At 45.5% G+C, this 25107-nt stretch overlaps 1 protein-coding gene across 1 annotated transcript in view; it reads left to right on the top strand.

Annotated features, from left to right (window-relative positions):
• The window catches only part of CUX2 (cut like homeobox 2), a 387207-nt gene that overhangs the window by 297089 nt on the left and 65011 nt on the right, over positions 1–25107 (top strand). The window contains 1 exon segment of the mRNA XM_043976494.1: positions 5300–5378. Within this exon segment, the coding sequence (XP_043832429.1) occupies positions 5300–5378 (79 nt within the window).

Raw genomic sequence — 25107 nt, 5'->3', positions numbered from 1 at the left:
CCAAATGAGGAGCTCCCAGAAGGGTTTTGAAGAAGGAATTTTTTGATATTCATATAATATTTTATATTCATATAATATTCATCTTTGGAATAAATGAATAACTTCTGAAGCCGACTACTCTGAAAGGGTCCCATTCATTTGAATGTCAATGTTCTGCTATGTTTGTCCAATAGTCAGATGTGTACCACTTACCTTTATAATCCCAGCCAAAAGAGCTATCTGGCCTGTACGTCATTGCCAGAAAGAAGTCAACGGGCATTAATTAAGTGCCTACTGTGTGCCAGTCACTGCCCTAAATGCCAGGGACAAACACAGTACCAATAAGACAGCAGGGTGGGGAGGGCAGGGCAGGTCAGGGATGATGGTGGAGTCAGAGTTGGAAATCAGAGCCACAAGAGGGAAAAAAATGGCCAATCAGGCCCTTTCTCAAAATAGAGGTCCCTGTAGGAATTCAATCATAGGAGAAAGGGCCACACAGGGCAGAGGGATGCTGCAGGGTGAAGAGGACACAGGTGCTGAGGGAATTTCAAGGGTGAGAAAGCAGCAGCAGCAGCAGCAGCAGCAGCAGCAGCAGAAGAAGAAGAAGAAGAAGAAGAAGAAGAAGAAGAAGAAGAAGAAGAAGAAGAAATGCCTCAAGTCCAAGGGGAAGTGACATTTGGAGGAATCTCTGTTACTCAAGCTAATTGAATTATGTTGACCAGGCTGTTAGCTTCTCCTTAGTACTTCTGAACTCTGCCCTGTGGAAGTCACAAGTGGAGTTCAGTTCTGGACAACACCCCTCTGGAGTCTTGTTCTGGGTACCACACTTTTGGAAAGGCATCAATCCCATCTCTGATGCCGACTCCCCTTGGGGCTTTAGGCAGGTTGTTTAACTTTCCTGGCCTTCAATGCTCTCCCAGAAAATGAGGGAATTGAGCTAAATGACCTCTTGGGGTGCTTCTGGCTCTGGGCTGGTTTCTAGGATTCTTTGATTAGTAAGAAGGCATCCAAGGGAGGAAAAGCAGGAGGCTGAAAGACCTTGAGCCCATGGCATCATGGGAAGAAGGTAGGACTAGTTCACCTGGAGGACAAAATTTAAAACTTGGGAAGTAGGCAGAGGCAGCAGGTATATTAGAGCTGTCATGTAGAAAAGACTTGAAAAAAAATTTTTTAAAAGAAAAGAAAAGACTTGGGTTTTTCCCCCACAGAGGGAAGACCTGGGAGCTATTTGTGGGAATTGCAAAGGGGTTAACTTTGTCAGGATGTGGGGAAATACTCAGGAGAAATGAGAATCCTCCCAGAGCAGAACAGACTTCCCTGGGCAGTAGCAGGTTCCCCAATCCTTGGAGGCCTTCAAACCAGCCCTGTGTGACCACTTGCCAAGTATGTTGTAAAAGGGATTCTTGGGGGAACGTAAGTGGGACTAGATCACCTCTGAGGTCCTTTCCAACTGTTAAAATTGGTGAATGATTTGTGTGTGTGCATGAGAGAGAGAGAGAGAGAGAGAGAGAATTGGGGTAAGTGACTTGCCCAGGGTCACACAGCTAGTAAGTGTCTGAGGTCACATTTGAACTCAGGTTCTCCTGAATGCAGGGCTGGTGCTCTATCCACTGTGCCACCTAGCTGCCCCACAGTGAATGATTTTAAGAAAAGATATTACAAGACAGCATTTCTTAATGAGGCAGGTAGCGGGAAAATAGAGCGCCAGGCATGGAGTTAGGAAGACCTGAGTTCAAATTTGATCACTTCCTGGTTGGGTGACCCTGGGCAAGTCACTTAACCTTTATCTGCCTCGGTTTCCTCCTCTGTAAAATGGGGGGGTGGGGAGCGATGTTCCCTCCCTCTGTCCCAAAATGGAATGGGTTGTGCTTATCAGGAGGTGGGGAGTTCCCTATGAGGAGAGGTCTTCAAGAAGCAGCTGATCACCTATACTCTAGAAGGGTTTCAAGCTCAGGCATGGCTTAGGCTCAGAGCCCACAGATCTAAGTCGAACAATCTCAACACTAGAAAAGGCTCAGCGGGGCAGCTAGGTGGCACAGTGGATAGAGCACCGACCCTGGAGTCAGGAGTACCTGAGTTCAAATCCGGCCTCAGACACTTAACACTTACTAGCTGTGTGACCCTGGGCAAGTCACTTAACCCCAATTGCCTCACTAAAAAAAAAAAAGAAAGAAAGAAAGAAAGAAAAGGCTCAGGTGAAAGAATATTCCCAAAGTACTTGGTGATCATAAAAGCAGTTCATAAACAAGAATTATCAACACCATTATTATTATCCACTTTATCATACTGCTTTTGTAAAGAGCCAATTAGAGGCAGCCTCAGGAAGCCATCCTTCCTGGATGGAAGGCAGACCCCGACAGTCCTGTGGTAATGATGAAAAGGGAGAAGATCTTATCAGAAATGTATTATAGGGATATATTTAACTCCGGTTTGAAGGCAGTGAAGGGAAGGGCCAATGGGGATTCAGGATTCCAATTAAATAAGAAAATGTGGGGAATTGTATCCCATTCAAATGCAGCATGCGTAGACTAGAAGTTAACCTGGATGCGTTTAGAGGTAGCACAGGGAGAACCCTGCCTGAGTTCAAATCCTAATTGTATGACCCGAGCCTCAGTTTTCTCTTCCATCAAATGGGAATAACATAGCACCTACCCCACAGGGTTTTGTGAGAATTAAAGGAGATACTGTTTACAAAGTTGCTTTGCCAACCTTTAAGTGCTATAAAAATATGAGCTATTATTGGTAGAGAGGCAACCTGCTTTAGTGGCTAGAGCACTGGACTTGGAGTCAGGAGGACCTGAGTTCAAACCCAACTTCAGACCAGTTGTGTGGCCCTGAGCAAGTCACTTAGACCCAGAGCCCCCAAGTTTGCACATGTGGAAGATGAGAACAAAAAGAGCACCCACTTCACAGGGTAGTTGTGAATATCAGATGAGAGAGTATATGTAAAGAGAGGGAAATGTCAGCTGTTGTTACATTATTGTCTTGAATGACTCAGAAAAGCAGAACTTAAAGGCAATTTTAGTTCCATATGGACTGAAGAAGTGGAGGGAGTGGGGGAGGGAGAAAGGGAAGGAGGAAAGAGGATGGAGGAAGGGAACAAAGGAAATGAAGGAAGGAGAGAAGGGAAGGGAGGGAGGGAAAGGAGGGAGGAAAGGGAAGGAACAAAGGAAATGAAGGAAGGGGGAAAGAGGTAAGAAGGAAGGAAAGAGAAGTGAAGGGAGGGAGGGAGGAAAGAGGAAAAGAAGGTGAGGGGACAAAGGAAATAAAACAGCAAGGAGAGAAGGGAGGAAGGGAAAAGAAAGAGGAAAAGAGGAAGGGGACAAAGGAGATGAAGGAAGAAAGGAGAAAAAGGAAGAAGGGAAGGTAGAAGGAAAGAAAGATCACACAGCTAAGAAATGATATTTATACCAGATTTTTCTAGAGTAGAGAGAAGGGGGCAGCTAGGTGGCACAGTGGATAAAGCACTGGCCCTGGATTCAGGAGGACCTGAGTTCAAATCTGGCCTCAGGCACTTGACACTTACTAGCTGTGTGACCCTGGGCAAGTCACTTAACCCTCATTGCCCTAAAAAAAAATTTAGTATTTCTAGAGTAGAGAGAAAATGTATTTTCACATCTGGCATAGTAAACCCCATCATACCCCACATCTCCCCATCATAAGACTATTGCAAAGGCCCCATCAACTCAAGATCCACAAACTGAGAAACTGCAGCCAAATCGTCACACACCCTAAGAGTGTGGACCATCCCTGGGAATTCCTCAGGGTGGGATTTGCCAGTCGTGGTCAAATGAATCACCAGGCAACGAGGCATTGAGGCCAAGACTGTCTTGTTGCTATTGTGTGGGCCACATAAAGCCTGTTTGGCACGGTTGAAGTAACCGAGCTGGGCAGAGACCCAGCTGGTGTCATTCTCCAAGGTTTGGAGTTGGAGTGGAAATTGTATGTGTGTGTGTGTGTCTGTGTGTGTCTGTGTGCGTGTGTGTGTGTGTGTCTGTGTATGTGTTGGAGTGGGGTAAAAATGGGGTGGAAGGGGGAAGACAAGAAAGGTTTCTCAGCCTTGCGGGCAGTAGGTATGCAATAGATATTTCTGAATGAATGAAGGCACTCTGTCGCCTCATAGAACGTTAAGGTTTTGATTTCCTTCACTCATTCAGTGCCATTGATGGCTCACCCCTTGCTGAAGAGGCCATGTGATACCCAGAGCTCTGAGAGCCCCTTTAACTTTGTGCCTTTCATCATAGCTACTACCCTGGGCTCATTTTAGAGGTTTTAGAAGCGGGGAACTGAAGTTTTCTCCAACTTAACCCTTCCCGCCAAAGTACCCATGAGGGCACACACATGCATTCACACGTTCCCCTGGAAAACAAAACAGATGTGTTCTTAGCCCATCATGCATCTGGAACACCTTGAAAGAGGGTCCTCAGGGGGCAGCTAGGTGGCGCAGTGGATAAAGCACCGGCCCTGGATTTAGGAGGACCTGAGTTCAAATGCAGCTTCAGACACTTGACATTTAGTAGCTGTGTGACCCTAAGTCGCTTAATCCTCATTGTCCCAAGAAAGAAAGAAAGAAAGAAAAAGAAAGAGGGTCCTCAGCCAACTCCCCCAGTACTTGGGGTGCCCTCCTCAGCTCAGTTTCTGAACGTCCTTGGCTTCCTTCTGAGTACAGCCTGGGCCCCACCTCTTCCATGAAGCCTTCCTTGATTCCCCCCAGTCATGAGCTTTCATTTCCTCTGAAGATTACTTTGAATTGTGTTATGCCAATTTGCTTGTGTAGATATGTATTGTCCCTACCCCCAGCCCACCCTGTCAGTTCCTCGGGTGCAGCATGGATTTCATGTTTGTCATAGCATATCCAGTGTCTGGGACAGTGTCTAGAGCATAGTAGGTACTTAATATAAAGACTTTACTAATTAATTATTAATAATCGATCAATTAAAAATTTTTTTTTGTGGGGCAATTGGGGTTAAGTGACTTGCCCAGGGTCACACAGCTAGTAAGTGTCAAGTATCTGAGACCGGATTTGAACTCAGGTACTCCTGAATCCAGGGCCAGTGCTTTATCCACTGTGCCACCTAGCTACCCAAAATCTAATTTTAAAACAAAATAAATATTGGTAAGAATGAACGTAATTAATTCATGTGACAAGTGGGCTTGTCCCAGACTCACCCTTGTCCTGTCCCCAGGGGTGCTCGCATGTAGAAAGCTAAAGTTCGGCCCCAGACTGACCCCCATAGTTACCAGTGATCTTCTCTCTCTTTTCTTTCTCTCTTTCTCTCTTGTCTTGTTTGTTTTGTTTTGTTTTTCCCGGATCCCAAAGGTGGTTGCCCTTAGTAAGAGAAGCCAGGAGGCTGAGTCTGCCTTCCTGAGTGTCTACAAGCAATTAATTGAAGCACCAGGTAAGAATGGCTGGGACCACTTAGTTGAATAATTAATGAGGAGGAGGGATTGTGAAGACTTTCAGACAGAGGTTACCTCGCAGCTGGAGCCTGGGAAGTTTGACCTCCACGATGGATTCTCCAGTGGTGCCTTGCTGTCCTAGAGGGTGAGGTTTCTGGGCTCCCCGTCTTTTCCGGGGAACGTTGCCAGGGCGGGCGCTCTCTGTCATCAGATTGCTGCGGCGTTTCACTTCTTCCTCTGGCTCATCAGATGTTAGCTGGGCCGCTGGCAGCTTGCCCATATTTCTTCAGCAGCTCCTGGTCTAGATGTTCCTTGGCCCCCTGACCAAGTGAGAAACCCCCCCTAGAGAAAGGCTATTTTCCTGCCAAGACCCCTTGCCTGATGAGATTAAGATACATAAAAAGGGAGCTTCCAGCCTTCTCTGCTGATGAATAGTGATCATGGACTGGGGTATAGGGTCCGAAGGAAGGTATCCACACTCTGGCCCTTCCTGCTCCCCAGCAGCCCTTTCCCTGATTATCAGCATCAAGGCTCCACCTCTTGTCCCCAGAAACCACTGCAAAATCAGCACATTGGAGCAGGCAGATCTTGAGACTTGGAGACTGAAGACCTGGCTTTGAATTTCAGCTCAGCTACTTACTAGTCAAAGGGCCAATAGAAAATCGTTTTGTTTTTTAGAGAACCTCAGTTTGCTTACCTGTAAAATGAGGGGAGGGGGAGAGTAGAGAGGGAGGATGATAATCCCTGCACTACCCAACCCTTCATAATCCTTGTAAGGAAAGTGTCTGGAGCCTTTGAAACACTCAATAAATTTGAGGCATCTTTGTTATCTGCATCCACTACCACCCCTCCCTCCTCCCCACTCTCCAGCATCAGTGGGCAGAAGTGCTGACTTGGGGATGTCCCAGGACCATGAGACCCTAGTGGGATGATGCTCTCACATGAGCAAGAATGTCACCCCAATCCACGTGTGACTAATGGAAGGGACCTGGGACACAGGTAATCAAAGCATCAGTGAATCACCAATAGACTGAGGCAGAATTTTAAAGCTGGGAGTGACCTTAAAGCAAAGAAGCTCTTTTAGTGCTGGGAAGGCCTTAGAATGTGGAATGTCAGACATGGAAGAAGACTTAGAACATGGACTGTAACAGCTGGGAGGGGCCTTAGAACAGGGGATGTCAGAGTTCAGAGAGGCCTTAGAACAGGGAATGTCAGAGCTTGGAGGGACCTTAGAACAGGGAATGTCAGGGCTGGGAGGGACCTTAGAACAGGGAATGTCAGGGCTGGGAGGGGCCTTAGATATTATAGTCTCCTTCAACATCTTCATTTGGAGGAAACTGAGGCCCAGAGAGAGGAAGTGGCTTGCAAGGACACATGATTAATAATTGGAAGAACCAGGATTCCAACCAGGATTTCCAGATTCATTCCTATTCTGCTTTAAAATGCATCCAGTGATGCCTCACACCCTCCCCCAATGGATTGCTTTCTTATGAGCCTTTTCTGAAGCTAATATTACAAAGAGACTGCATCACGTGGCTGAGTTGAAGGCAGGGGGCACAATTAGGGATGAATCTGGGTGGGCAGAGAGCCAGCCCGGGCACCAGAAAGACCCGACCCTGACAAATACAGGCTGGGTGACCCCTGGGCAAATGTCTTAGCATTGCCAGGCCTCACACTGAGTGCTGATTTGCATTCATGGAGTATTTCCTCATTGGGAATTCCTTCTATGAAAGAAATTCCCAGGCCTGCCCAAAGGAGAACCCTCTCTGGGAAGACAGGGGACTATCCCTGACTCAGGGCACCTGACCCTTCTGGCCCTAACAAGGCCAAGGAGTCTTGCTGCTCATGAGCCTCCTTGTGGAACAGAAAGTTTTACATGACTTCACCTGCCCACAAGGCGTGAGTCCCTCCCCCGAGATATGATCCAAGCACGCTCTTAACCCTAATTCATTTTGGACACTTTCCATTTAAAGGATGCACAGAACTTTTTGCATCCCAGTGGGCCCCTGAATTATCACCGTTTTCTTTTTTGTACTTTTTTTGGGGGGAATAGAAACAGGATGCCCCCCCCCAAAGGAAGGTGATCAGAACGGTGAAGGGTCTCAAGATCATTTCACATGAGAACAAGTTAAAGGAAACAGGAGTGTTTGTTCTGGAGAAGAGAAGGCTCTGGGCCTCCTGATCACCATTTTCAAGTAACTCCAAGGCCCGTCGTGTGAAAAGGAGGATTTGGCTCATTCTGCTTGGTCCAGCCAGGCAGTAATTTTTTAAATTAAAGAGGGGAGGGGCAGCTAGGTGGCGCAGTGGATAGAAGCACCTGGCCCTGGATTCAGGAGGATCTGAGTTCAAATCCGGCCTCAGACACTTGACAGTTACTAGCTGTGTGACCCTGGGCAAGTCACTTAACCCCAATTGCCTCACCAGAAAAAAAAAAAAAAGAAAGAAAGAAAGAAAGAAAGAAAGAAAAGAAAAAGAAATTAAAGAGGGGGTAATTTATGCTTTGAAGTCAGGAACAACTTCTGATCATTAGATCTATCCCACAGTGGAATGGGCTGTCTCTGGGATTAATAGGGTTCTTTCTCACTGGAGAGCTGTTCTCCAAAGTCCAGCCCCTCTGCCTCTGACCTCCTTGTCTTTGCACAGGCTATATATACCCCATACCTACTTTAAAGTCCCTAGCATTCTTCTACAGAAAGTCTCCTCTGATCTCCATGGCTGTTAATGCTCTCTTTCTTGTTGTTGTCCAGTTGTGTCCAATTCTTTGTGACCCCAATACCCAATAGCACACCAATATCATCCATAGGGTTTGGGGGTTTTTTTGTTTTGTTTTTTTTGTTTTTTTAGTGAGGCAGTTGGGGTTATGTGACTTGCCCAGGGTCACACAGCTAGTAAGTGTTAAGTGTCTGAGGCCGGATTTGAACTCAGGTCCTCCTGACTCCAGGGCCAGTGCTCTATTCACTGCGCCATCTAACTGCCCCGTCCATAGGGTTTTCGTGGGAAAGATACTGGAGTGGTTTACCATTTCCTTCTCTACTAGATTAAGGCAAACAGAGGTGAAGTGACTTGCCCAGGGTGACACAGCTAGTGAGTGTCTGAGACCGGATTTGAACTCAAGTCTTCCTGACTCCAGGCACCAGCACTCTATCCACTGATCCACCTAGCTTCCTTCAAAGGAGCATAGATATACTTATCTATTTATATGTGCTATCCCCCCCCCCACTACCACCCCCAATAGAATATTGACTCCTGAGGGACAGCATTCTGGAATCAAAGGACCCTGGGTTCAGATTCTACTTCTGATACTTATTTGCTGGGTGACTTGGAACCAGTTCCTTTAGTTCCCTGGGCCTCCATTTCCCCATCTGTAAAAAAAAAAGACCTATGACTTGTCACTGGGCTCCGATGACTCTAGAGGAGAGAATGAGGTAGATGATTTTGCACAGCTCTGCCTCACTTGAGTTCCATTCACTACAAGTCATGACATCACCCTCCTGATGTCTTAGGTCCTCTTCTATAAGAAAGGACAAACAATAACAAAACAAAACAAAAAAGAAATTAACCAGATGACTTCTGGGGTCCCTTCCAGTTCTAAAAACAATCCAAGGACTGTTTTTTCATCATCTTCTTTGCGTCCCAGCACCTAGCATAGAGCCCAGTACATAGTAGATACTTCCTCTCCAATTGGGATACCAGTGGAAGGGTTGGGGAGAGCCAGACAGGACTATAGCTCTGGATGCTACCCAGGGTCGCCACTGCCACCCTTGATGGGCTCAGGAGACCCAAGAACTCCCTTGATTAAGAGAAAAGTCCCATAATCCAGCCCTGCTGTATTCCTGCCGCCCCCACCCCACCCCCTCCGACTCAAAAGGAAGGTCATTCCTAGCCTGATGTGAGTTTTGATTGCCTCATTTCCCAGCTCTCCTCAATAGAAGATAGGGGGAAGTCGGCCCCAGCTGTCAACAAGTCTGAGAATGAGCAGCCTGTAACTGATGGAGATGTACCCTACAAAAGGCTCCTCCAGGGCCTCTAATTCATTTTCGAGACATTTAAGAATAACAAAATGTTTTAATGATTTCTTAGGGGAATTAGGAAGACATATTTTCGTTCTCATTAAATTTTATCCGGAGATACAAGAATCAAATGTCAGCTCGGTTGCCAGTGTTCTGAGCATCTCAGCCCCAGCTCTCTCCCTTGGAAATAATATTCTGTTAGAATTCTCCAGAACGCCCAAACGCTCACTCCCCTGTTTTTCTGTTTCTTGACAGGCAAATTATTTGTCGAAGGCTCTTTTTTTTTTTTTTTTTGGAAGCCCTGATTCAACATTTTTGTTTTGAATGGCTGCTGTCAACACAGATCTTTTGCCGAGAACGCTATACGGGCTGATTGCTCAGCAAGTATTTTGATAAGTGAGCTGGCTGTATGTCTGTAATTACGAAAGAAAATCGTAAATCTTTTTGATATTGTTCACACAGATGTGGCGTGAAGCAAAAAAAAACAGAGCAGTAAAAAACGTGTTAAAAGCATAATTAATGTCATTGTTGTCGAGGATGATTTGATTTAAACCTCATTCTGACTTCTGTAGCGGTGACGGGCTGATTTCTTTATTGTGCTCTCCGAATCACTGGGTACCGGCCTGAGCTTAAGGGGAGCTAACTTGTTAACTGGGTGATTAGTTAAAATCAGGGTGGCCGGTCCAGCGAAGGCCTGGCGATAAGAGATGAGCCAGGGAGAGGACTGACATGGTGAGTTGGGGTTTTCCTTTCTTTTCCCTTCTTTTTCTCTCTTTCATATTCTCTCTCTCTCTCTCTTCACCTCCCTCTATGTCTTTCTCCCTCCTCCTTCTGTGGGCTTGAGTTCCTTTCTTCCTTCTTTTCTTTTCCTTTCTTTTTCTTTTTCTTTCTTCCTTTCCTCCTTTTGTCTCCATCCTTCTCATTTCTTTCTTTCTCATCCCTCTCCTCTATGTCTTTTTCTCTCCCATTCTGGTCCTTTCCCTCATTCTTTCTCTCTCTTCTCGCTCTTTTTCTGCTCCATTCTTTTCTCTCCCACATATCTTTCTCTTCTCTCTCTCTCCCTCTTTTTTTCATCTCCCTCTTTTCCTACTCCTCTCTCTTCATCTTCCTCACCCTCAATCTTTCTCTTCCTCCTGTCTTTTTCTCTTCCTCCTCTCCTTCCTTCTTTGTCTTTTCCTCTTTCTCTTGCCCTCATGCTCTCTCCTCGATCTCCTTCTTTTCCTATTCTTCTCTCCCCTTTAAATCTACCTCTTTTTTCTCATTCTTTCTTTCCTTCTCTCCCTCAGTCTTTCTCTCCTTTCCTCCCTCTTTCTTTTTCTTTCTTTCCTTTCTTTCCTGAAAAGAATTATCATTTTTCCAAGCACTGGCTATCAGGTTACCTAGATTCTGGGTCTGGCTTCTTGCTGCCTTTTTCCGTCTTTGTGGTAGATGATGCTTTGGCAATAATAGGCATTTAAGAGTTATTTCTTGAATTGGACTAGAAGTGAGTGTCCGGGATCAAGTATTGGGATCACCCAACCAGCATGGCATCTAGCTCATTAGCTCTTTCTGTGTGTATGTGCGCACACATGTGTGCATGCATTCATATGTGTGTGGTATCTTTTGTGTAATGTGTGTATATATATATAGCTACAAGACATAAACAGCTATTATGGTGTGCGTGGGTCTGTCTGTTTTCCACAGCTGAAGCTTGCTGTCCAAAATAGGGAAGAACAATTAGCAAATCCATTCATTAGGGTCCTTTTATGCTTTCATTGACGAGGCTAATCATTTGTCGTATTCTAATTAAGAAGCACCACCTCCTTTTGAGCCATTGGGTACCCATTGGTTAAATGAGATTTATGTTTGAATTTCACAGCAGGGAGCCAACACTTTCTGGAACCCATATCTAGAGTTAAGACTCGGCAACTCAAAATACTTACTTAAGCTGAGACGTTATTATCTTTTGCAAAAGGAGCAGAAATAAGTAGTCTGCTAATTTGAGAATTGTCAAACTGTTCTTCTGTATGGGATATGTTAGCCAGCAGTATGTTATGCATTTAGTCCTCATGAAAACCCTAGTGTTTGGGGATAATGAGGACCTGCATTATTGGTCTTTGGGGACACCTTGTACCTAATGAGGTCAATGTGGCACTGGAATACAAGTTTGGAAATCTGAGTTCAAATCCAGGCTCTGCCATGGGGTAACTTTGAGCATTTAATATCCCTGTGCCTCAGTTTCCTTTGCTATGAAATGGGAATAACTGCAGTAGTTATCCCATAGAGTAGTTTTGAGGAAATCCCTTTGTAAGCCATCAAGTGCTATGTCAGCAGTGTCAGCAGTGGTTGTCATTATTATTCCAGTGACTGAATGAGAGAGAAGGTTGGGCCCATAACGCGCAACTGCCCCTATAGACTAGGAAGGTTCTGTTTGGAGGTAGTATCTATATGGACAAGGAGGAAACATTGGGAAGGAAAATTAAAAAAAAAAACACCTGTGCCAGAGTCACAGTATAAATGTAAGTTATAATAGGTCTAGAGTCATTTGTTGGAAGTGGGAATATTTTAACCAAAATGGAAACTCTACATTTTGTTTGTTTGGGTTTTTTTTTTGGGGGGGGCAGTTTGGTGAGGCAATTGGGGTTAAGTGACTTGCCCAGGGTCACACAGCTAATAAGTGTTAAGTGTCTGAGGTCAGATTTGAACTCAGGTTCTCCTGACTCTGTGGCCAGTGCTCTATCCACTGTACCACCTAGCTGCCCCGAAACTCTACATTTTGGAAAAGCAGTAAAGTACAATAGAGAGAGCAGTGATTTAGGAGGCAGCGGACCTGAGTTCAAATCCTACCTCGACATTTAACTACCCATGTGATCTTAGGCAAATCATTTCCTCATGTATAAAATGGAGATAATAATAGCACCCAGCACCCAGGGTTGTTGTGAGGATAAAATGAGATAATATTTTTAAAGTATTTTACAAATTTCAAAGTGCTATATAAATGCTAGCCATCGTTATCACCATCATCGTCACCTCCCTTTCAGAAGGAGGAACTAAATCTGTCTTTACCATCCAGAGTTCTTGGTCAGGGAACAGAGAATGGGAGGAGACCAAGGTTGAAGCAACAGCAACAAGCATAAGAGGAAATGGGTGGGGGCAGCTAGGTGGTGCAGTGGATAAAGCACTGGCCCTGGAGTCAGGAAGACCTGAGTTCAAATCCTGCCACAGACACTTGACACTAGCTTTGTGACCCTGGGCAAGTCACTTAACCCTCATTGCCCCACCAAAAAAAAAAAAGAGCTGCTAAAGAGGGAAATGGGTTAGGGAATGGGTTAGGAAGAAGACATTTTGGACCAGTGAGGCCTAACTTGGGATGGTCAGCACTGTACCTACCAGCACACAGCACCATAGGGCAGTATATATGTAGCCCATCACTTTACAGATAAGGAAACTGAGGCTCAGAGAAGCCTATGGTCCACAGCTGGTAAGGGTCAAACATAGGTCTTCCTGACTCCAAGTTGAGTACTCTCTCCACTGCATGACACTGTATCTTGGGCCTATCTGCAGCCTCAAAGAAGGAGGCGTTTCAGAAGTTCTGGTCCCCGTGGCTCTAAACAGAGAGAAAGGGAGAATCACATCATCACTGACCATTCATCTCTCAGCTGGCTGCCAGAACATGGGGAATGCATAGCTAAGTCACAGATGCAGGATGGGTGGAGAGAAGGGAGGGAGAAGGAAAGGAGGAGGGAAGAGAGAGAAACAGAAAGGAAGAGAGAGAGGGATGGGGAGGAGGGAAAGAGAGAAAAGAGGGGGAAATGGACAGAGACAGAAAGAGGAAGACAGACGAGAGGGAAGGGAGAGAAGAGATGGGGAGGTAGAGAAAGGCGGAGGGAGGGAGAAAGGGGAGAGAAACAGATGGGAGGAGAGAGAGAGGAAGAGAGAGAAAGGGAGAGGGAAGGAGGGGGGAAAAGGGAGAAGAGAAGGGGAGTAAGAAAGAGGGAGGGAAGGAGAGAGGAGAAAGACAGAGAGAACAAGAGAGAGACAGAGAGAGACAGAGAGAGCACTGCGTAATAAAGCAAATACTCCTTCCTATCACCACAGAGGCCCACAGTCTACCCCCAGGACCTCAGGGCTACTTCTAAAGCTGTCTCTTCACTGTTATCCCACCTTGAACCAAAATGAGTCCCCCAGTGACCCAATATTTCTTGGATTAGATCAAAGCTGCTTCTTTTTTTTTTTATTAGTGAGGCAATTGGGGTTAAGTGACTTGCCCAGGGTCACACAGCTAGTAAGTGTTAAGTGTCTGAGGCCAGATTTGAACTCAGGTACTCCTGACTCCAGGGCCGGTGCTCTATCCACTATGCCACCTAGCTGCCCCTAGATCAAAGCTTCTTAAACTATGAGTCATGTAACCGAATGTGGGGGCCGTGGAAAATCTGGCAACAGTAAAAGATTATGTATACCTATTTTTATATACCTATATACCCAAGGTCACATAAAAATTTCTCTGGTGAAAAGGGGTCCTTAGTGGGAAAAGTATAAGAAGCCCTGGGTTAGATCATCAAAAGTCCTCAGAAATGCAAATGCATTACCTAGGAGACGTATGTAACACATTAAATATTGGTCAAATATTCACCATGAATTAGCTTCTCTAATCATCCCTAAGGAAAGTTCAGGAACCTAATCACACAATCAATACACATTTAATAGACACTTAAAATGTCCCAGGCATGGTGATATAAGGAAAAAGCAAAAATGGTCCCTGCCTTCAAGGAGCTTACATTCTAATCAGGAAGATAAACCTATACATCAGAACTTTGTAGATGGAAGGGATCCTTAGAGGGAAAGGTACTGGCAGGTGGGGTCACTGGAGTAGTTGATCTTGAGTTGAGTCTTAGAGGGAGCCAGGTATTTTTAGAGATTGCAAGGGGGAGAGCATTCCAGGTATGGATACAGACAGTACAGAGTCATGGAGATGGGAGATGATGGAGTACTAGATGTGAAGAACAGCGAGTAATCCAGGATGCTGTAACGTGGAGTGAGTGGAGGCAGTGGACTCTAAAAAGACCAAAGATGGAGGAAAGGGCCACGTAGTGAAGAGATGTAAATGCCAAGCGGGATTCTTTGTTTGGTCCTGGATGATAATAGGGAACCCACTGGAGTTTACCGAGTGGGAGAAAGACATAGTGAGAGCTGCACTTTAGGAAAATAACTGCAGTGGCACTGTGAAAGATGGATTGAAGTGGAGAAAGAGAGAGTTGGGGCATTGGAATAGGGAGTTTTTCTAATAGACTAATATCTGAAAAGTGTGCCTATGCCCAGGAAGGATGACACAGTGCAACATCTTGGAAGCATTGGGCACAAGAGGGGTTGGGAGCACAAGATCTAGATTAATATCAGTGATTCTCATTTGAGATGACCTCTTCCTCTCCAAAGTGATCATCGAAGGGCCATGGGAAGGAAGGAAAGAAAGAAAGAAGGAATGAAGGAAAGAAAGGAAGGAAAGAAGGGAAGGAGGGAAGAAGGGAGGGAGGGAGGGAAGATAGAAAGGAAAGGAGGGAGGGAGGAAGGAAGGGAGGAAAGAAGGGAGGGAGGAAGGAAAGGAGGAAGGAAAGAAGGGAGAGAGAAAGAGAAGGAGGAAGGAAGGAGAGAAAAAGAAAAATAGAGAAAAGAAAGGAAAAATGAAAAAGTGAAGAGAGGGAGAACAGAAGAAGAGTGAGGAAGAAAGAAGAGAGGAAAGAAAAGAGAGAGAAAGAAAGAGAGGAAAGAGAAAGAAAGAAAAAAGACAGGAGAAAGAATGAAAAAGAAAGGAAGGGGGAAAGAAAGGTGAAAGGGAAGGAAAGAAAGAAAAATGAAAGGAAGGAAAGAGAAAAGAAAGAAGGAAGGAAAAAGAAAGAATGAGGAAAGCATAAATAAAAATAAAAAGAGGAGATGTGAGAGAAGAAGGCACAGAAGAAAGATGAGAGCAAGGGAAAGGAAAGAAGGGAGGAGGGCGAGAGCAAGGAAAAGAAAGAAGACAAGGACCCAGCAAAGCCATCCAGCATCAGAAACTTAAGACGCGGGGATCAAAGTCAGACTGACAAGAGGCTGTCAGTACCCCGTGCTCAAACCCACACAGACGCACACAGTCTGGCCCAGATGGTGGGAGGCTTATGTCTCCGTGATATTTTGGAGGGGTTCACGCATAGCTCTGCATATATGTTTTTAAACAGCATCTCGGACGTCGCTTCCTTTCCTCCCGTTTCCCTAAAAAAAGCCCAACAAACCCCCGCCTGCCGCTTCCCCTCAGATGGACCCAGGAGGAGTGTTAAGTGGCCCTCTCTCTTCCTTGATTCTCCGCAGATGCTAGAATTTCTATACTTCTATGTCTATATGTCCAATAGCATCAGCTAGTGGCCGTAGTTAGAATAGGTGCCTTAAATTGAGCTCCCAAGATAATACCTTCGGAAAGGCTTGTCTTACATTAAAATATTATAAATCCTTTGCCGACTTCCTCAGGAGGTTCAGATGTACTGTAATCAAAATGAATTAGTCATTTGATTAAGTGGTTTTTATGCATAAAGAACAGGTTAGGGGCTATCTCCCAAAGACTGTTCCGTTTTTCAGTTCCTTTTTTGTTTGGATTTGTTATTTCCTCCTCACTGTCAGGAGCCCGGCCGGGCATCTCCAACAGCGTCGCTTGCTCATCCCTGTCGGCCCTCCCGTACTTGGCACATCAAAGGGCCTGTTACGTTCAAACACTTCTGAATTGGGGGTTTGTTATTCCTCTTTTCCTGGTGGATCTTCCGAGGGGGAGCAGGGAGGGCTGGTGATCTAAGAGGACAGCCAAGACCTAACCTGTATATTGACATGGAGCTGTCCTGGGTGCCCAAGCTGTATCTGCCTATGCCCTGTTCTAACCTGGGGCTTTCCCTGAGAGTGCTCTCAGCAGCTGCTCCAAACGAAGAGGAGGGAAGCTGGGGCAACGCCGGTCACTAGATACTCGTGTTTCAGAAGCCCAGGATCTCTGAGCAGGAAGAATCATCAGGTCCTTACTGACCACAGATTCTCCTCTGAGACATCCCAGACAAGAGATCATCCAGCTTCTGTCCAGTGCCTTTTTATTACAGGGAGCCCACTACCAACCAATTATAAGACCATAAGATCACAGATACAGAGCTGGAAGAGATCTCAAGGGCAATCAACCAAAAGCATTTATAAGCTCCTACTGTGTGTGTGTGTGGGGGGAGAGACACAGTGAACAGAGGAGGCCTCTGGTGCTAATTGTGCTCTGTGACCCTCAGCTAATCACTTAATCTCTAGTGCCTAGAGGCAACTTTCTAAGATTATAAATTGTAACCAGTTAGCTAAATGCTAATAAACTAGACTTTATTAAGCACCTACTGTGTGCTGGACATTGTGCTAAGTGTTGAGAAACATAGAGATAGCAGCATTGACTTGCACTAATAAAGGGAATCCCCTCATACAGGAGTTCCCTATATCATAAGTCTAGTCCTTATGTTTGAAATACTATACTAGATACTATCAGTTAGTCGATAAGCATTTATTAAGTGCCTAGTGTGTACCAGGCACTCTGCTAAACGGTAGAGATAGAAAAACAAAAACAGAACAGCCACTGCCTTCAAGAAGCTAATATTCTGTGTTGGGAGATGGCTTGTACACATATAAATCTGTTCTTCACTCATGTCCAACCCTTCATGACCCCATTTGGGTGGGGTTTTTTTGGCAGAGATACTGGAGTGGTTTTGCCATTTCCTTCTCCAGCTCATTTGACAGATAAGGAAACTGAAGTAAGCAGGGTTAAGTGATTTGCCCAGGGTCACATAGCCAATAAGTGTCTGAAGCAAGATTTGAACTCAGAAAGATGAGTCTTTCTGAATCCAGACCTAGCGCTCTGTGCACTATGGCGCCACCTAGCTGCCCTATGTATAAGCAGATACAAAATAAAGACATTGATTTGGCTGGATGGTGGGGGAAGGTGAGGGAGCGAAGAAAGGCTCCGTTACCTGAGGGAGGAGATGAGGAAAACCTTTATTAAATGATTTGGCCCTACCTCCCAAGGCAGCTCCTTCTACTGTTGGCCGACTCTAATGGTCAGCAGGTGTTTCCTTATACCCCAGACAGGGGGAAGGAGACCTTTGGGAGGGACCCACTGTGGAAGTGGAAACTGCTGGAAGGTACTGGGTTCTAATCATGCCTCCTGGGCAGGTCCTCAGCCATCAAGGAGACTCCTCCTGCCAAGAGGAGCCGGGGCTGCCCCATGGGATCCAGGCATGAGTGTTCACCTTCCTCACCTCAGCCCAGCCCAGCCCAGCCACAAATTCTTCTGGGGCCCAGGAGGAAGAGACAATAGGCTGTCATTCAAAGAGCTGGGTTCGAATCTTGACTTGGCTAATTCCTAGCTGGGTAACCTACAGCAAGTGCCATTCCCCTATCTGGGCCTCAGTGTCCTCATGTAGAAAATGAGGAGATGGGGCTCAAAGGCTTCTGAAATTCTTTCCAGCTCTAAAACTGTCGTCTGTAATTCCATTCAATTTATCAAGCACTTATTAAGCTTGCAAAGCGAAGGAATTACTAAGGAGTGGACAGAAGGCCAACCTTGGAATCAGCGAGACCTGGGTTCAGGTTCACATTCTGCTACCTGCTGGCTGTGTGACCAAAGGCAAAGCACTTGAATTCTCAGCGCCCCAGGCAACTTTAAAGACCTTATAGATTTGTTCTGTATTCATCTGTAGAGGGAATTCCTTATACAACTAGAGATCTAGGTCAAAATAATAATGATTAATAATAATAATAATAATAATAATGTACCAGACACCGAGTAAGGGATAGGGACTAGACCTGTGGTTTCATTATTATACAAAACTCCCTCTACCAATGCAAGTCAGCACATTCCTTGTAATTTATTATATTTCAAAACTACCTAGAGTAGTGCTGTCCAATGTAAATAGAAATAGATCCCTCTAGGTTACTTACTGACTTAGAAAACCATAAATTAGCATTATCTGTGTCATATTGTAAGCAAATAGGTGGTACAGGGGACAGAGCTCTGGGCCTGGAGTCCAGAAGACTCATCTTCCTGGATTCAAATCCAGCCTCAGACACTTACTAGCTCTGTGACCCTGGGCAAGTCACTGAACCCTGTTTGCCTCAGTTTCCTCATCTGTCAAATGAGCTGGAGAAGGAAATGGCAAAACCACTCCAGTGTCTCTGCCAAGAAAACCCCAAATGGGGTCACAAAGAGCTGGGCACAACTGAAAGGCTTGAACAACAAGAGAAGGGGGAAGGACAGGTAAACTCTTTGAGGACAGTAAGTATTTTGGTTTTATAATTGGAATTCTAGCCCCTCTCTCAGTGTCTGGCATATAGTAGGTGCTTACTAACTGTTTGTTGTATGTTGAATGAATAAGCGACAGTATGCTGTGGCGGCTAGTGTTGAGTTGGAGTCAAGAACACTGGGTTCAAATCCCACCTCAGACCCTTTCTGGTTGTGTGACCCTGGACAAGTCACTTCAACCTCTCCTTGTTTAAATAAGGAATTTGGAATCAAGGGCCTCTGAGATCCCTTCTGGCTCTAAATCTAGGGTCCCATGAAGGAATGAAAGCCAGACTCTCTGCACTCCAGGCCCTGATCACACAACTACTCACAGAGGCAACCTAATAATAATAACTAAAATTTCTACGTCATGTTAAAGTTTGCAAAGCTCTTTTTGTTCAGTCATTTTCAGTTGTGTCCAACTCTTTGTGGCCCCATTTTGGGCTTTTCTTGGCAGAGATACTGGAGTGGTTTGCCATTTCCTTCTCCAGCTCATTTTACAGGGTTAGGGGACTTGTCCAGGGTCACACATCTAGTAAGTATCTGAGGCCAGATTTGAACTCAGGGAGATGAGTCTTCCTGACTTCAGGCCCAACATTCTGTGCACTATGGCGCCACCTAGCTGTCCTATCCACTGTGCCACCTCGCTGCCCCCAACAAAGCTCTTATATATATATGCATTTTTGTCATCTGAGCCTCAGAGTAACCCCATGAGGTCAACATCATCAGTATTATTAGCCTCATTTTACAGAAGAGGAAACTGAGTCTCAGAGAAATTGGGTGATTTGCCCAGGGTCACACAGTGAGTTTCAGAGGCAGGATTCAAACCCAGTCCTTCCTGATGCCAAATCCACTCCCCTTGGGCCAAGCATCACCCCCTAAATGAGGGAGTGAGATGGTTCCATGCAGCTTCCCCAGAGTTGTTGTGACAATAAAGCAAGGTCATATTGGTAAAGCATTTTGTAAACCTTAAAGCACTACATAAATGCTAGCTGCTATTATTATTACTACTACTACTAGCTGTGTGACCTTAGACAAGTAATCAACCTCTCTAGCTTCTGTTTTCCCCTGTGTAACATGGAAAGAATAACTCCTATAGTACCTACCTCAGAGGATCAGAGGATCTGGTCATAGGATCATAGATCTGGAACCCAAGATGGATCCCAACCCTCTCATTTGACAGATGGGGAAACTGAGACCAAGAAAGGTAAAATGACCTGCCCAAGGTCACACAGCTAGTGAGTGTCTTGTAATGCTCAGACGAGATTACATTTGTAAAGCCCCTTGGCAAACCTAACATAGAAATAGCAGCTATTATCATCTCATTCAGTCATGCACCTCTGGTCCCATAAGGCAGGTACAGGTAGACCACACTTTAAGTTATCTCCCCAGCGTCACCCAGCTAGTAAGTGTCTGAGGCTGGATTTGAACTCAGTACATATTTGATGATTTGAGGAGGGAGAAAGTCTTCCCACAGGGGATGACACACAAATTGAGCTTTAAAGGACGCTCAGGTCCTGAGGTAGAGCAGCAAAGCAGGGGTGCCTTCCAGGCATCCCAGAAAACCTACACAAAGACAGCAGAAGGAGAGGGAGCATATGAAAAAAAAAAAAAAACAGCAAGCTAGCCAGTCTGGGTGAGGAATGACATACAGTAAGTCTAGAAAGGGAGGCAAGAGTCAAATTGTACAGGATTTTAATGCCAAGCCAAGGAGTCTGTACATGACCTTAAAGGCAATAGGGAGCTATTGAGGATTCTTGATCAAGGTATATTTATTGAGCGCTCGCCATGCTAGGTGCTTTTGGAGAAAAGAAAGCAGGAGGAAATGCATTAAGTCTCCCCAGGGCCATCATTACTTCTCTATTTACCGAAGAGTTGACTCCAGATATTATAAAGTAAGCCCGTGTTAGGTAGTTGTTGTTGGTTTTTTCCCTCTCTCGCTTTCAATTTACGTTCACAGGAACAGCGACTGACATTTAGCTGATGCTTTAAATAACACTCCTGGACCAAATAGTTGAGAACACCTTTGATTCACCAGCATGCCTGCTCCATACATTTTAAGCCTGCATAATGTGACAGAGTCCTCTCGTCTGTTCCTCTAAATAATTCTTCCCCACCCCCAACCAAAAAAAAAAAAAAAAAGCAACAACTCTGGGAAAGGAAATTCAGAATGGGTAGTAGAGGGCTCGGTAGACTTAACCCCAAGGAGGATTGGAGGAAGAAATTAGTTTGCAAGCTCGCTGAAAAATCTAGGAACTCAGCAATATGCAAGGGGCGGGGGGAGAGAATAAATAACGGAAGCTACCCTGGGAAGTAAATTATAATCATCACTGTGTACATTTTAGAGCGGAAACTTAAAACAGCTCACAGCCCAACTCTTTGTGTGTTCGGAAATAATGAGAATTCTCTAGGAACGGGCCGCCTTCTTGAATAGAGAGAGGCCCATTGGAATGGGTTGGAACATAAAGCAGGGAAGGAGAGGTTGACTCACATAAAAATCCTCTCCCTATTAATATTAAGTAAGGCTGGGGCAGCTAGGTGGCGCAGTGGATAGAGCACCGGCCCTGGAGTCAGGAGTACCTGAGTTCAAATCCAGCCTCAGACACTTAACACTTACTAGCTGTGTGACCCTGGGCAAGTCACTTAACCCCCATTGCCTCACTGAAAAAAAAAAAAATTAAGTAAGGCTGGGGCAGCTAGATGGCAGAGTGGATAGAGCACCAGCCCTGGATTCAGGAGGACCTGAGTTCAAATCCGGCCTCAGACACTTAACACTTACTAGCTGTGTGACCCTGGGCAAGTCACTTAACCCCAATTGCTTCACCAAAAAAAGAAAAGAAAAAAATATTAAGTAAGGCTTTGGGGTACAGAGTTACCCCATCACTGTTGAGTCCAACGTGGGCAGGCACCGAGATTCCCCCAAGGGAGACATTGGAATCTCTTCAGTTGGATTCTATTGAACCTGCGAGTGCTAGGGCTTTGTAATTTGAGAGGCAACTATAGGGCATAGAGAGCCGGCCTTGGATTTAAGAATAACGATGGTTAGTATTTATAGAATTATTTAAGATAAGCACTTTACAAATGTCATCTCTCTCTCTTTGTGTGTGTGTGTGGGGGGGCCAGTGAGGGTTAAGTGACTTGCCCAGGGTCACACAGCTATAAATGTCAAGTGTCTGAGGCCAGATTTGAACTCAGGTCCTCCTGAATCCAGGGCCAGTGCTTTATCCACTGGGCCACCTAGCTGCCGCCCTACAAATGTTATCTCATTTGATTCTCAAAACAATCCTGAGAACTAAGTTGTTCTTATGATCATTACCATTTTGTAGACGAGGAAACTGAGGCAGAAAGAGTTCAAGTGGTTCTCCCAGAATCATATAGTAAGTATCTGAGGCTGAATTCGAACTCAGGTCTATTCTGACTCCAAGTTGAATGCTCTATTCCCAGGAAGACTTAAGATCAAACATCAACTTGTATACTTATAGGCTTGTAGCAACCCTGGACAAGTCACTGAATTTCTCAGTGCCCCCAAGCAACTCTATAAGATTTTATCTAAGTCACAGACCAAACGCCAACTTGCTTTGGAGGGCCCCTACACTGAGAGTTCCTTGCAGGCATGAAATCACAAATCCACTGTTAAAATATGCATTAGGCACCAGACTTACAGAGATAAATGATGCAGTCCCAGCCCCCAGAGAGCTTGCACTGGGGGAGAAAGGTGGCGGGTATAATGTGTCCACATAAGTAAGTACAAAGTAATTCCTGGGACAGCTCATAAATATGGGGGACAGAAAGAAGGGATGGACTGAGAAGCTGACAAGGTCTTTTGTAGGAGGAGCCTCTTAGGCTAAGCCTGGAGGAGAGCTGAGGATGCTGACAAGCAGAGCTGAAGAGAGAAGCATCCCAGACACAATAGTAATAGTGATAGTTGGCATTTCTAGAGCTCTTTAAGGTGTGCAAAGTGCCGTAGATATACTAGCTCATCCTTGTACCAATCCTGGGAGGGTGGCTATGGTGGTGGTGGTGGTGGTGGTGCTGTCATTTTTCAATCATGTCCAGCTTCGTGACCCCATTTGAGGTTTTCTTGGCAAAGATCCTGGAGTGGTTTGTCATTTCCTGCTCCAGCTCATTTTACAGATAAGGAGACTGAGGCAGTCAGAGGTAAAGTGACTTGCCCGGAGTCAAACAACTTAGTAACTGTCAGAGGCTGGATTTGAACTCAGGTCCCCCTGGCTCCAGGTGCAAACACTCTATCTGCTGCCCTACCTATTTCTTCAGTCCTGGGAGTTGGGTACTATTATTAGCCCCATTTATCAGATGAGGAAACTGAGGATGAGAGTGGTGACATGCCTTGCCCAAGGTCACCCAGCTAGCGCCTGTGGCGAGATTCAAAATCACATCTTGCTGCTTCCAGGGCAATCCTCTGTCCCAGGCTGCTTACTGCACCACTGGTGCCACCTAGATACTCAGGGATGAAGGGGTGAAATGATTTAGTACCATTCTTGGCACAGAGTAATCACTTAATAAATGCACCTTCTTTCCTTCCTTCCTTCTTCCCTGGGGTTTCTTCCCTGTATGGGGCATTATATCTCAAGGTCTAAATTCTCTCTCTCTCCTCTCTCTCTCTCTCTCTCTCTCTCTCTCTCTCTCTCTCTCTCTCCCTCCCTCCCTCCCTCCCCCTCCCTCCCTCCTTCTCTCTCTCTCTCTCTCTCTCACACACACACACACACACACGCACACACACACACACACACACACACACACACACTCACTCTTCAATATGTCTTATAAAATTAATTTGAAGGAATTTTTCTGTATCGCTTATCCCAGGCACCAGAAATGATAGTGATGACTCTGGTGCCAAGGGAGCAAGAGGACACACATCAACAGAAGGGCAGACAGACAGACACAAGAAACAATAGAGACAATAGACAAGCCCAAGGGGCAGCTAGATGGCGCAGTGGATGGAGCGCCAGCCCTGGAGTCAGGAGTACCTGAGTTCAAATGTGGCCTCAGACACTAACACTTACTAGCTGTGTGACCCTGGGCAAGTCACTTAACCCCAATTGCCTCACTAAAGCAAAAAAAGAAAAAAGAAAAAAGAAAAAAAAATAGACAAGCCCAAGAGACAATAAACAAGCTGGGGGTAGTCACTCACTCATATGCATTTCATGATCCCCCTTAATGTGAGTCATTTCCCTCTGTTAATGATCTTCCAATTATTCATTTATCCTATTATCTCCCTAGGTCTCTAAGAAACTAGGTGTCTCAGGATGTAGAGCTATGGACCTATAGTCAGGAAAACCTGAATTCGAATCTGGCCTCAGACACTTACTAGTTGTAAGACCCTGGACAAGTCATTTAGCCTGTTTGCCTCAGTTTCCTTATCTGTAAAATGGGCTGAGAAGGAGATGGTTAGATGAGACCAGAAGAGCAGGGTTGTTACAAGGATCAGATGAGAGATTGAGACTATTTGTGAAGAGCTTGGTACACAGTAAGTGCTGTATAAATGCATATTCCCTGCTTTTTCCAGTTACGCCACCTGCAATATCTCATTTGTGCAGAGATGTTTGCATGTTATCCCTTCCCACTCCCACCTCCACCATACTGCGAACTCCTTGACCCGAAGGAAGGAACTTTTGGGGGGCGGGGTTGGGGGGGAGGAAGATGGCTTTTTTTGTATGCTCAGTTCTTAGCACAGTGCTTGGCACATAGTAGGTGCTAAATAAACGCACCCCTTTGAGCCTCAGTTTCCCCATCTGTCTTTTGCTTCCTTATCTGTCAGGAGGAGATGACAACATTTGCACTGCCTACCTCCCAGGGTTGTTAGGAAGATGACCTTTTAGAAACCTTAAAACATTCAAGAAATCTAAGTTATTATCATCTTCATTTGAGGAAATGGAGGCCTAGAGAGTTTCAGTGGCCTGTTAAGTGGCCCAGACCTCCCAACTCCAGGTTCAGAGGTCAGTCTACTAAAGCACATTAACTCCTGAGAACACGGGTGCTCCCTTACTTAAAAGGTTCATTGGAGAGGAGGGAGGCAGGACTGCCATTTCATCAGTGTAAGGCAGTGGGGTGTCAGAAAGACCTGAGTGCGAATTCTGGCTCTGCCACTTACTAAGCTGTGTGACCACAGGCAAGTCACTTTCCCTCTCTGAGCTTCAGTTTGCTCATCTGTCAAACGAGGTTGGCTTCATCAGGAGTGTATCTGAACTGAATCTCGAAGGAAGAGAAGGTTTCTGTGATGTGCTTGGCACAGTGCCTGGCACACAATAGGCTCTTACTAAACATTTCTCGATGGATTCCTTCAGTCCTGCTGAGGTGACATGAACTCCTGCCCCTGGTGACCACCTCTCATACCTCCAAAGACTGCAGGTAGCATGTCCTCCTAGCTGACAGGCTGGAGATGCAGGGGAACAGATGCCTCGT

This window comes from Dromiciops gliroides, chromosome 1 (genome assembly GCF_019393635.1).
Source record: "Dromiciops gliroides isolate mDroGli1 chromosome 1, mDroGli1.pri, whole genome shotgun sequence".
NCBI lineage: Eukaryota > Metazoa > Chordata > Mammalia > Microbiotheria > Microbiotheriidae > Dromiciops > Dromiciops gliroides.
This window is presented reverse-complemented; position numbering and strand designations above follow the sequence as displayed.